Source organism: Cebus imitator, unplaced genomic scaffold (genome assembly GCF_001604975.1).
Source record: "Cebus imitator isolate Cc_AM_T3 unplaced genomic scaffold, Cebus_imitator-1.0 Scaffold150, whole genome shotgun sequence".
NCBI classification, from domain to species: domain Eukaryota; kingdom Metazoa; phylum Chordata; class Mammalia; order Primates; family Cebidae; genus Cebus; species Cebus imitator.
In genome coordinates this window covers 3,185,998-3,199,422 of record NW_016107465.1, presented here as the reverse complement: position 1 = coordinate 3,199,422, position 13,425 = coordinate 3,185,998, and the positions used below count along the sequence as shown (strand labels likewise).

The window sequence follows — 13,425 nt, the reverse complement described above, 5'->3', positions numbered from 1 at the left end:
AGTAAGCCAAGGTTGCAGCACTGCATTCCAGCCTGGGTAACAGAGTGAGACTCTGTGTTCAATCAATCAATCAATCTTAGATTTGAACCTGAACTACAGAGTTTAATTAGTCATTTTGTTTTCAGAAGTACAGGAAAACTACCTAATTGAGGCTTCACTTTATTTATTAGAAAGGAAGACTTCTCAAATCTTACTTGTCTACCATAAATCTAGGGAAAAAAGCAATAAATCAAACTGTCTAAAAACAAACTACATCTTAAACAAAGAAACACCCTAAATGCTGTATCATAAATCAAATATTAGTATATACCTTTAGATGACCAAGATCCAAAAGAAGCAGATTTGATGTAGGACTAAAAATTCCATCTTGTGGGACAATAATATAGGAAGCCTTCAAATTAATTTTGAGATCAAGAACTTTCTGTGTTTCAATAATATACAGTAGACCTGCAAAAAATGTACATCTTTGCAATGAATACTGTCCATAAATTACTCAAGAAATAGAGAACCACTAAATATATGAACTGATAAAACAATCTTAATGTGAAATTAGTATTAACTTTAAAATGAACTCAGCAAAATACTTCCAACATAAAATTTAAAATATCTGCCCAATGTATGCACTCCTGATTAAATATAATTTAGTATAAAATTGTATGATTCCTCAAAAAAAATTTTTTTAACCTATAAATTCAATTTGGGTAAAATTGGAAAGAAAGACACAGACCAAAAAAAAGTTTAAGTGACATAAAACATTTATTCACAACAACTCTTAGAATCTACATAGATACTTCTCAACTCATAAACTTCATATAGCTACATTTGCCATACAGAATAATATTTGATCTTAATATTATTCTGAGAATATAAAAAATCCTGGATTATTAAATCATCTTCAATAAAATCATATGTAAACCAGAAAAGGCAACAAATCAGAGTTTCCCATTCCTTAGGTCCTTCATTCACTTCGAGTTTTTTAGTCTAATAAATTGACCTCATTAACTTGCATATGATTAATATACCAAATTAATCTAGTTTATTTCCCTAAGTCCAGCATCAGTTTTTAAATCTAAACAAACTGTTTTCTATGAGATGAGAACCCTTTCTTGAAGAAAAAATTATATGAGTAGCCATCAAATCAGTTTGAGTATAGATATTTGACTTACAACGTTTAAGAAGATTTGACACTCAAACAAAAAGGCACATTTTCACACAAACACACACACACACACACACACGTAGGCAAGTCAGTATATTCTAATATAACCTTTAAAGTTAAGAATTTATTATTAGGGAATACATGTTCGAATTAAAGAATATGTCAAAAATTTTAATGTACTTCAATTAAAATTACAAATAAAATATATATACAATTTTAAAGCTTAAAAGCAGACACTGAGCAAGTGTCAAGTGCCAACACATAATCAGCTAGATATACAAGCCAACAGAAAAAAGAATAAAATATCTTCTGTTTTAAATATATATTTAAATAAAAATAGAAAATAAATAACAAAAGTCTGTGCTATGGTTTAGTATTTCACCCCTCCAAAACTCATGTTGATATCTGATTTTTAACGTTGGAGGTGGGACCCTAACAAGAGGTGTCTGGGTCATGGGGGCAGAGTCCTCACAAATGGCTTGGTATTGTCCTCATGGTAATGAGTTCTCGTTTTATTAGTTAGAATTTGTTGTTTAAAAGAGTCTGGCACCTCCTTCCTTTCTCTTGCCATGTGATCTCTGCACACGCTGGCCCCCAACCCTCTCTGCCATGAGTGGAAGCATCCTGAAACCCTCACCAAAAGCAGATACTGGAGTCATGCTTCTGGTACAGCCTGCAGAACCATGAAGCAAATAAACCTGTTTTCTTTACAAATTATGCTGCCTCAGGTATTCTTTTATAAAAATAACACAAATGGATTATGTCTGAGACAGCTCTTCCTTGAAATATGAGAAACTGTTATCAAAACTGTGTCATCTTTAAAGGATTCCAACAGCCTTGCCCAGGTATCCCAAGCAAGACTCTACAGGAAGAAAAAACCTTGGCATTTCCCATAGCCTGAAAGAAGCAAATTCAAGTGAAATCTCTTAAAATGAGGATGGGAGGTGAGGTGAGATAGAGGTTTGCGAACAGATGGACAGATCATCAAAAATTCTGAAGATCATCCAATTAGCCTGAAACTTAAGAGCAGAACTGACCCAGTTATTCATTCTTTTTTCCCAAATGATATGGATTCAAACACAGCTGTCATGATTTTACTGAAGTAACAAGAAGCCTCCAGAAGGGTCAATCTGACATTCAAGATTCTCCAGAGTCTACCTGTTAAGCATTTCTCTATCTTCATTTCCATCTCTAGTCTAAGGATTCCTCATGTATTCTGGCCTCTACAAATCTAAGTTTTGGTACTCCTTGGAAGTTCTACCATAAGCCTCAGTTTCAACAAAGCCTTTCTTGATGCCAGGACACAATGATTTCTTTAAGTTGTTTTTAATGGAAGGGAGCGGGGAGTATTTTCCTCTGAATTTAAGTTTATTGGGTCTCTCCCCCATTTTCCATTGCACTTACAACAAATCTTAACTGTTTAATATGACTTTCGTGTTTTCATAATTTAAGAGTATGCATCCTTAACATCCCTCCACACCCCTCTCACTACATTAGAACCAATTCAGCTTTCTACAACTTCCAAATTCACAGTGTGGATCCTACATATAATATATATCTGGTCTTAATGTTAAATTTTCAGAGATCTTCTCTGACACCACCACCAAAGCTAAATTGGGTATTTTATCATTCTCATTTCCTTCATGGCATTTGGGCTGATTATAGAATCATTTCCTCACTCAGCTCCAAATTCACCCACTTGTCTGCTCTGTGAAAACAGATCTGAGCACTTTAAATGATTTTCCTTTGCCAACTAGCACTGAAGTAGATAAAGAACACAGGAGAGACACTGCAAGAGAAAAGAATTTTGCTTCCTGGTTCCAGTATACTCGCTTAGCAATATCTTGCAACACTGTGCCTTTCTCCAACACAATACATGCCATGCACAAGGGCTGACAGTGCTCAAAAGCCAGTATTCTGCCCCTAGAGCCCTCCTCAGGTGGTTTCACAGCAGAACAAGTACAGTGAGACATGGCCCCATGAATATTTTTCCTTTTCACCTCAGAGGATGGATTTCCAGAAAGTTTTAGAGAGCAGATTACCAGCAAGACACCAGAATGTCTTTTCTGCCATTCAATGACTCACAAAGGTTCCTTCTCCAACAAGGTGTTCTTCAATTCTCAGGGAAGAGAGAGACCTCTTCCTTGGAAATATCATCTCAATTCTATACTCCTTAAAACCACTCTTCTTAAATACATGTAATTTTGGAGACAGCACCTCACTCTGTCACTTAGGCTATAATGTAGGAGTTGCTATCACAGCTCACTGCAGCCCTCACCTCCTGGGCTCAAGGGATCCTTCAGTCTCAATGTGCCAAGTAGCTGGGACGACAGGTACAAGCCAGCAAACCTGACTAATTTTGTAATTTTTTGAAGGACAGAGTCTCACTATGTTGTCCAGGCTGATCTCCAACTCCTAACCTCAACTGTTGCTCCCCTCTCGGCCACCAAAACCTCTGGGATTACAAGTATAAGCCCCTGTGCCCCGGTCTCTTGTTATATTCTTTGAAGTTACTCTTTGGAGTAGCAAAACAAACCCTCATTACAGTTAATAATTCATTATATTAAATGTACCTATCAAAATTACTGTGTGGTTTTTCTCTCCTGATTGGATCCATACAACATTAATCAAAATTTTCCCAGTAGATTGCTCTTAGTTTCATATTTGTCCTATTCTTAAGAGTATAACAACCATCAATAGGCAAAAACTACATCCATTCTGATCATTGCTATGCTCCCTAAAACCTACCACATTGTCTGACATGTAGATTAGGCTCTTGATACATATTTAAATGAGAAAATAAATGAAATAACTAAAGTTCTATCAGAGAACCTTGTACTCTGAAAGAAGAGTTTTAGCAAATGACCACATCTGTTTTCCTGCCAGAGACAAAGGATAACTAGTTGAGCAGGTTCTGTAAGCTCATGCCATACTTGACAACAAAAAGATATGCAAGATCTTGAGTTCCTAGAAAAGAAGGGGAAAATAACAAGCTGAGCATCCCTAATCTGAAAATCCAAAATCAAAATGCTATAAGATCTAAAAGTTTTTCAGTACCACAATAACATGATGCAACTGGGCATGGTAGATCTTGCCTGTAATTCCAGTACTTTGGGAAGCCAATGGAGGTAGATGACCTACAGACAGGAGTTCGAGACCAGCCTGGCCATCATGGTGATTATGGTGATCTCATCACTACTAAAAATACAAAAATTAGCCAGGCATAGTGGTACACCCCTGTAATCCCAGCTATTCAGAAGGCTAAGGCACAAGAATTGCTTGAACCCAGGAGGCAGAGGTTGCAGCGAGCTGAGATTGTGCCGCTGTACTACAGCCAGGGCGACAGGGTAAGACTCTGTCTCAAAAAAACAAAAAAATGATTTGCCACCAGCAGATTCTTACAAGAAAAAATATTTACAAGGGAAGTATATAAATGAATTTCCAGGCCAGGCCCAGTGCCTCATGCCTATAATTCTAGCACATTGGGAGGCTGAGGTGGGTGGATCACCTGAGGTCAGGAATTCAAGACCAGCCTAGCCAACATGGTGAAACCCGACCTCTACTAAAAATAAAAAAAAAAAAAAGGGTGTGGTGGTGGGTGCTGTAATCCCAGCTATTTGGGAGGCTGAGGCAGGAGAATCCCTCGAACCCAGGAGGTCGAGCTTGCAGTGAGCTGAGATGGCGCCACTGCACTTCAGCCTGGGCAACACAGTGAGACTGCATCTCAAAAACAAAAACAAAAACAAAATAAATGAACTTCGAACAGAAAGAAAATAAAATCAGATAAAAAGTATAAGCTATAAGACAAATCAAGAGCAAAGAAGGTAGCAAATGCATAAGTAATTCTAAATTACCATGAACTATATACATAAAGTCCAATAAAGTTTTTTTAAGTAAAAAAATAGTATATAGGGATGGTATATAAAGTTCAAGTATACTAAAGTCCATATAATCACCAGGACAGTATGTAATTTTTCATTAAATTTATATATTTACAAAAATGTATACTGTAATTTCTAAAATAAAAAGTGATAGAAAATATTTAACTTCTTGATAATAGATTGTAGGGAAGGGGCAAGGAAGGTATCCTAGAATTTAGCCAAAGGAAATCAAGAAAAATAAAACAAGGAAAGCCAAATTCAAAAGCACAAAATAAGATGTTAGACATAAGCCTAGATAAATTAATTAATGCAAACAGTAGACATAAATAAAAAATAAAGACCATAAATCTAGATTGGAAAAAATCCTATTACATGTTGTTGACATGACACATCTGAAAACATATAGGGAAAAAGTAAGAATATGAGAAAAAACATATACCAGGCAAATTCTAACCAAAATAAACCTTGTACTTCAAACTGATATCAGACCAAAAATGAAATAAAATTTAAAAAGTACAAAGGGAAAAAAAGTATTAAAAATATAGGTGGCCAACTTTATACAGATAAAATATTTAGTTTATAGGAGGAAAAATACTTTATTCCTGCATGTACTTAAAGACAGCCTTAAAATTTATTTATTTATTTATGAGGCAGAGTCTCGCTCTGTTGCCTAGGCTGGAGTATAGTGGCACCATCTCAGCTCACTGTAACTTCCGCCTTCTGGGTTCAAGCAGTTCTCCTGCCTCATCCCCCGAAGTGGCTGGGATTACAGGCGCCCACCACCACGCCTGGCTAATTTTTGTATTTTTAGTAAATATGGGGTTTTGCCGTGTTGGCCAAGCTGGTCTCAAACTCCTGACCTCAGGTGATCCACCCGTCTTGGCCTCCCAAAGTGCTAGGATTATAGGCGTGTGCCACCACGCCCAGTCAAACTTATTTTTTTAAGCAAACTGACAGATCTATTAGAAATAAAAAATCTACATTGATAATGAGGCATTTTTCATGTATTTTTCTTAATAACTGTTATAACACAGTGACAAAAGGAGAAAAAAAGAATCCAGTAAGTATACAAAAAATTTGAAGTACATGATTTACAATCAATGCGTAATAAAAAGGTATAGATATGAAAAACACAGACTTTTCAGCATATAAGGAACATTTTTTTAATAACATATATTTAGGTAGAAAACAAGTCCCAACCAATTACAAAGCATTAAAATCATACAGATAATCTTTATGGTCAACTACTCAATTAAAGAGTTCAATCTGTAACCCTAAACTTTCCTACAAAGAAATCTCCAATATCAAATGGGTTTACCATTAAGCTCTGCCAAATATTTAAGGAAGAAATAATAACTGAACTTATTCAAACTCTCCTAGAGAATAAAAAGGGCTGAAACTTTTTTTTTTTCCATGAGGCTTATATATCAAAATCTGGAATGCATTCTAAGAAAAGAAATTAAGAGGTCAGTTTTTGTCATAAATAGAGGTCCAAGTATCCTAAGCAAAATTTTGCAATTAATTTAAATGTTGTTACTAGGTATAAACTTTAAGTGTAAAAAATGATTATTATCTACCTTTAAACATAAAAGTACCAAATTGGTTTCTGTTAAACTATAACCAGTCTAGAAATATGATAAATTTAAAATAAACTTTAATAAAAATATTTTACCATAAATAAGAGTTTAATATAGGATACAGCATTTAAGTCACCAATATTAACACTGGCATTTACCTGTTGCTGTCTTATTGCGAAATTCTTCAAGTTTTGTCAAAGTTGCTGAAGTGAGCTGTGCTAGATGTACCTCTTTTGGAGGTCGGAAGAATTCCACTATACTATTCACTGTCCTCTGTTAAAATAAACATCATTAACACAAACTCAAAGCAAACTAAATTTTATTAAAACTTAGTAATTTAAAAAATGCTTACTGCATCATATATGATTTCTAAAGGTTCAGCTTCTATGACACACCTCTGAGTAACAGTTTCATCTATTGGATTTATCTCAAATGTAATCTGGAAAAGTGACATTGCATCATCCAATGAAGACAGGAGGCGGGGTTTTTTTGAATTATCTGGTAAGCCAGTAATATGAAATGAATCTATTTTAGTTTCAAATCTGCATTAAAAAAATAGAACAAAAGTAATCAGAAAAATTGTAAAGGATTTTTAAAATTGAAAATGAGTAAAATAAATTAATGAAGACAACTTCACTTTGCATTTCTGACTCCAGTCCATTTCCATCAAAGATACACAATAATTCCTCTAAATTGACATAGATTAATTCACAAAGAATCCTATGTGTTGATTTCCATGTAAAGTGATAAGCTAAAATTAAAGTAACAGTAAATCTACAATGCTTAGTCAATATAAAACTGAAAAGTTTTGCACATTTAATACAACTCTATAAACATGTTTTCTTCTAAAAATAAAAATAAACATTTAAAGGCCAGATGTGTGGCTCACACCTATAATCCAGCATTTTGGGAGGTCAAGACAGGTGGATCACTTGAGGTCAGGAGTTAGAGACCAACCTGGCCAACATGGTGAAACCCCGTCTCTACTAAAAATACAAAAATTAGCCAGGCATCGGGGCATGCACCTATAGTCCCAGCTACTTGGGAGGCTGAGGCAGGAGGCTCACTTGAACTGGGGAGGTGGAGGTTGTAGTGAGCCAAGATTATGCCACTGCCCTCCAGCCTGGAAGACAGAGTGAGATATTGTCTTAAAAAAATAAAACAATAAAATAAACATTTAAAAACCAAGGATCAGGCAGGATTTCTAGAATGGCTATGTGAGAAGCTCAACAACCTTTCTCCCCAGCAAACCAAACAGGAAAAGAACTGGTGAAAATTACAAAATCTCTGGAAATCGATGTAAGGGCAAACAGCAAAAAGAAAAACTTTTATTCAAGAAACTATACTAAAAAACTTGATAAGAACAGGGAGAGCCTGTGGCATCTGAGCTATGATCATCTCCCACCTCTAATCTCACATCATGTTACTGAAAATCTACATTAATGTGGGTGCAGCTAAGAAGATATCATCACATGTGATTCTCCCCTTTATGTCTATCTTCAAATTGTCTTCTCTAGTCCGTCTTATTTTCTGAGTCTGTGTCCAAATTTCTCTTTCAATTAGGATAAACACTAATACTGCATGAACTCATCTTAACTTGATTACATCTGCAAAGACTATTTCCAAATAAGGCTGTATTTGCAGGTACTGGGAATTAGAAATTGACATAATGTTTTGGAGGACACAATTCTATCCACTACAGTAGGTAAACAAATGGAAAACTATATCCTTCAATAATCAACAATAACAAACCATGGAAAGAGGGGGAAATCTAATTTCCATAGTTACCACATTATATCACTCAAAACACCAAATTTTAAACAAAAAAATATATACAAAGCATACACAGAAAAGGGAAAACTAGACATTATGTTCACTAAACCAAGATGTTAAATAAGCTATCTTACATTCAAAAACTTAAAAAAAAACAAAACAGGAAAATAACATTTGAACACAGAATATAAATAGGTAGAGATTATTTAAAAGAACCAAATAGAAATTCTGAAAGTGAAAAGTACAACAGCCACTATGAAAAATTCACTACAGATGTTCCTTGACTTATAATGGGGTTATGTCCCAATAAAAACATTTTAAGTTGAATATGTTGTAAGTTTAAAATGCATTTGACACACCTAGCCTACCAAGCATCATAGCCTAGCCTAGCCTACCTTACTTAAATGTACTCAGAATATTTATATTAGCCTACAGTTGGGCAAAATCATCTAACACAAGGCCTATTTTACAATAAAATGTTGACCATCTTATGTAATTTATTGAGTACTGTACTGAAAAGTGAAAAACAGTGGTTGTATGGGTACTCAAAGTAAGATTTCTATTAAATATGGATCACTTTCATATCATTCTACAGTCAAAAAATCGTAAGCTGAACAATCATGATTTGGGAACCATCTATAAAGAGGTTTAACAGAGGATCTAAGCAGCCCAAAGAAGGAACCACCAAACTTGAAGATAGGATAACTGAAATTATTGAGTCTGAGGAGCATAAAGAATAATGAAGAACAATGAACAGTGCCTAAAGTGGGAGACAAGAGAAAAAGACATTAAAAACACTGGAAGAAATAATGGCCAAAAACTTCTCAAATATGATAAAGAACACAGATTTATACATCCAAGAAGCTCAAAGACCTCCAATTAGGATAAACTCAGAGATTCACACAGAGGCATATTATAATCTAAGTGTTAAAAGCCAAAACAAGGAAAATCTCGAAAGCAGCAAGACAGAAGCAACTCATCACATATGCGGGACACTTAAAAGATTAACAGCTAATTCCTCCTCAAAAACCATGCAGTCCAAGAGGCAGCAAGATAATGTACTTAAAGTGCTAAATAAAAAAAAAAAAAAAAAAGTCAACCAAGAAATCTATATCTGACAAAAGTATCATTTTAAAATGAAGGAAAAATGAACACATTTCCAGATGAACAAAAACTGAGTCTGTCATTAGTAGACCTGCCCTACAAGAAAGGCTAAAGGGAATCCTAAAGGCTACAATGAGAGGATATTAGTAATTTGAAGACACACAAATAAATAAACAACTCTTGCAATGGTAACTACATAAGCAAATAAAAAAATCAGTAACATGTTTTTTAACTCCTCTTTTTAATTCCTCTATCATTTAAATACAAATACGTAAAAACAAATACAAGCCTAGGCTAATGGAAACATTTATGTAATGCAGCAATTTGTGAAATGATAACATAAAGAGAAAAAAATGGAGCTGCATAGAAGTATTCATGCACTATTGAAGTTAGGTTACTGTCAATTCAAATTTCACTGTCTTACATTCGAAATGTTAATTGTAATCCCTATGGTAGCTCTCAACAAAATGACTAAAATATGTTTGGAAAAAGAAATTAGGAAGAAATAAAAATATATACTCCAAAAAAGTTAACAAACACTGAGAAGACAGTATTGAGAAACTGAGGGTATAGCAGGCATAAGACATACAATAAACAAATAGCAAAATGGCAGAGCCTGACAGTAAACACTTTAAATGTAAATGAAATTAATCAAAGGAAAGATAGAGATTAGCAGAATGGGTGAAAAAACATGATACAACAATACAGATCTTCCTCAACTTATGACAAATTATTTCCCAATAAACCCACTGAAAATATCCCAAGTCAAAATGTATTTAATATACCTTGCCTAAGTCGGCGACCATAGGCATACCGCCTAAAAGAGACTCACTTTACGTTCAAAGAAACATATGCGTTGAAAGTGAAAGAATGAAAAAAGATATGCCATGTAACTGGTAACCAAAAGAGAGCTGGGTGGTTATACTAACATATAAAATAATATTTAGCCAGGTATGGTGGCTCACACCATTAATCCCAGCTACTTGGGAGGCTGTGATGAGAAGACCACTTGAGCCCAGGAATTCAAGGCTACAGTAAGGCTATGACTGCACCACTGTACTCAAGCCTGGGTGGCAAAGCAAGACCCTGTATCTAAATTAATTAATTAATTAACTTAAATATCTTTCAACAGAAAACTGTGACAAGAGAAAAGGTCATTATATTTTCATTGAAAGGGTCAATTCATCAAAGATATAACAAGTATAAACATGCATACACCAAACAAAGTCCCTGAAATATAGGAATCACACCTTGACAGAATTAAAGGGAGAAATAAATAGCTCACAATAACACTAAGAAATTTCAATAACCTACTTTAAATGAGGAACATCTAGACAGAGGAACAAGAAAGTAATAGAGAACCTGAACAACATTATAAACGAACTACACATAACAGACAGATATGGACTACTCTACCCAACAGCAGCAAAATACATTCTTCTCAAGTGCAAGCACATGGAACATTCTCCAGAACAGACCAAATGTTAGGTCATGAAACAAATCTCAACAAATTTAGTAAGAAAAGAATTACAACAAGCATCTTCTCCAACCACAATGGAATCAAATTACAATTCGACAGAAGAAAAACTGAAAAATTCACAATTGTGTGGAAATTAAACACTTAAACAATCAACAGATTAAAAAAAAAAACCACAACAGAAATCAGAAAATATCTTCAAATGAATGCAAATCAAACAAAATATTTCAAAACATACAAAATGTATCCAAAGCAGCTCTCATAGGGAAATTTTTATCTGTAAATGCCTACATTAAAAAAGAAAGATTATCAAATCAATAACCTCACATTACACTTTAAGAAACTCCAAAAAGAAGAGCAAATTAAACCCAAAGTTCACAGTATGAATAAAATAATACATATCAGAGTGGAGACAAATGAAATAGAGAAAACAAAAACACCAGAAACACCAGAGAGAATGAAAAAAAATCAAAGTTGCCACTTTGAAAAGGTTAACATACTTAACAAACCTTTACCTGAAGTAAGAAAAAAAAAATCACCAAAGATGCAAATATCTGTAATTGGAAATGAAAGTGGAGGCATTATAACATAACACAGAGGAATACAAAGTACTACGAAAGAGTACTGCAAAGAATAGTACCAAGAAAATGGATAAAGAACAAATTCTTAGAAATATACAAATTTCAAAAACTGCCTCAAGAAGAAAGGGTCAAGAAGAAAATTAGAAAATACGAAGTAAAACCTTTCTATAACCTTAAAAATCTACAGTAAATTTTACTGTAACTTTTAGACCCTACTTATAAATCTATAAACTATCAGTAAAACTTTACTATAGTAAAACTTACTATCACCTTTTAAACTTACTTATAGTAAAACCTATAACTAGTAAGGAGTAAATGTGTAATCAAAAACTCTCAACAAAGAAGAGTTCAGCTGATATGGTTTGGCTGTGTCCCCAACCAAATCTCATCTTGAACTGTAGCCATTCCCCCATGTGGTGGGAGAGGCTCAATTGCAGATAACTGAATCCAGAGGGTAGGTCTTGCCAGTGCTGTTCTCATGATAGTGAGTGAGCCTCACAAGACCTGATGGTTTTATAAAGGGGAGCTCCCCTGCACAAGCTCTCTCTTGCCTGCCTCCATGTTAGACATGACTTTGCTCCTCATTTGCCTTCTGCCATGATTGTGAAGCCACCCCAGCCATACTGAACTATGAGTCAATTAAACCTCTCTCCTTTATAAATTACCCAGTCTCAGGTATGTTTTTATTAGGAGCATGAAAACAGACTAATATAAGAACTAAATGGCTTCACTAGTGAATTCTACAAAATATTTAAATCAGAATAACAATCCTTCTCAAACTCTTAAAAAAATAGAAAAAGCATCTATTTAGCATTTATTAAAATGGAAAGATATCCCATGTTCACAGAAGACTTGATATTGTTATTATGGCAATACTACCAAAAGCAATCTACATACTGAATGCAAACCCTATCAAATTTCAGAGACATTTTCCAGAAATGGAAAAGTGAATCCTCAAATTCATAAAGTCTTGCAAGCAACCCCTGAATAGCTAAAACATTCTTGAAAGAACAGAACAAAATTGGAAAGACACTTCTCAATTTCAAAATTTAATAAAAATCTACAGTAATCAAAACAGTACGATATTGGCATAATGATAAACATAGTGGAAGTCTAGAATAAAAATTAAATAGAAATAAAAGTCCAAAAATAAAGCCATACATCTATGGCTAATTGATTTTCAACAATGATACCAACAGTGTTCATTAAGGAAAGAATAGCATCTTCAACAAGTATGAAGGGACACCAGGATATCCACATGCAAATAATATGAGTTGTACTGAGTTCCTTATGCCATATACAAATATTAACTCAACATAGGTCATAAATTTATATGTAAGAGACAAGTATAAAACTCTTAGAAGAAAATAATGGATTAGACTTTCATAATCTTGGCTTAGGTGAATTTTCTGAGATATGACATCAAAAGCACGAACACCAAAATATAAAACCGAACAAGGAGAGCTTCAAAAGTAAAAACTTTTATACATCAAAGGACGGTGTCAACGAAGTTAAATGACAAGATAAAGAATGGAAGGAAATATTTGCAAATCACGTACCTGGTGAGGGTTTAGTATCCAGAATACAAAAGAATTTCTGGCCGGATGCGGTGGCTCATGCCTATAATCCCAGCACTTTGGGAGGCCGAGGCAGGCGGATCACGAGGTCAAGAGATCAAGATCATCCTGGCCAACATGCTGAAACCCCGTCTCTACTAAAAATACAAAAATTAGCCGGGCATGGTGGCTCATGCCTGTAGTCCCAGCTATTCCAGAGGCTGAGGCAAAAGAATCACTTGAACCCGGGAGGTGGAGGTTGCAGTGAGCCGAGATCACACCCACTACATTCCAGCCTGGTGACACAGTGAGACTCC

The 13,425-nt window shown here is 34.6% G+C and overlaps 1 protein-coding gene across 3 annotated transcripts in view; it reads right to left on the bottom strand.

The window, feature by feature from the left end:
* Nucleotides 1-13,425, bottom strand: part of VPS13A (vacuolar protein sorting 13 homolog A) — a 239,033-nt gene that overhangs the window by 173,829 nt on the left and 51,779 nt on the right. For all 3 annotated transcript variants that reach the window (XM_017543278.2, XM_017543280.2, XM_017543281.2), the window contains exons 18-20: nucleotides 6,970-7,159; nucleotides 6,776-6,890; nucleotides 311-447 (exon numbers count right to left, since the gene is read on the bottom strand). In XM_017543278.2, coding sequence (XP_017398767.1) covers nucleotides 311-447; nucleotides 6,776-6,890; nucleotides 6,970-7,159 — 442 coding nt within the window. The remainder of the gene's footprint in view (nucleotides 1-310; nucleotides 448-6,775; nucleotides 6,891-6,969; nucleotides 7,160-13,425) is intronic.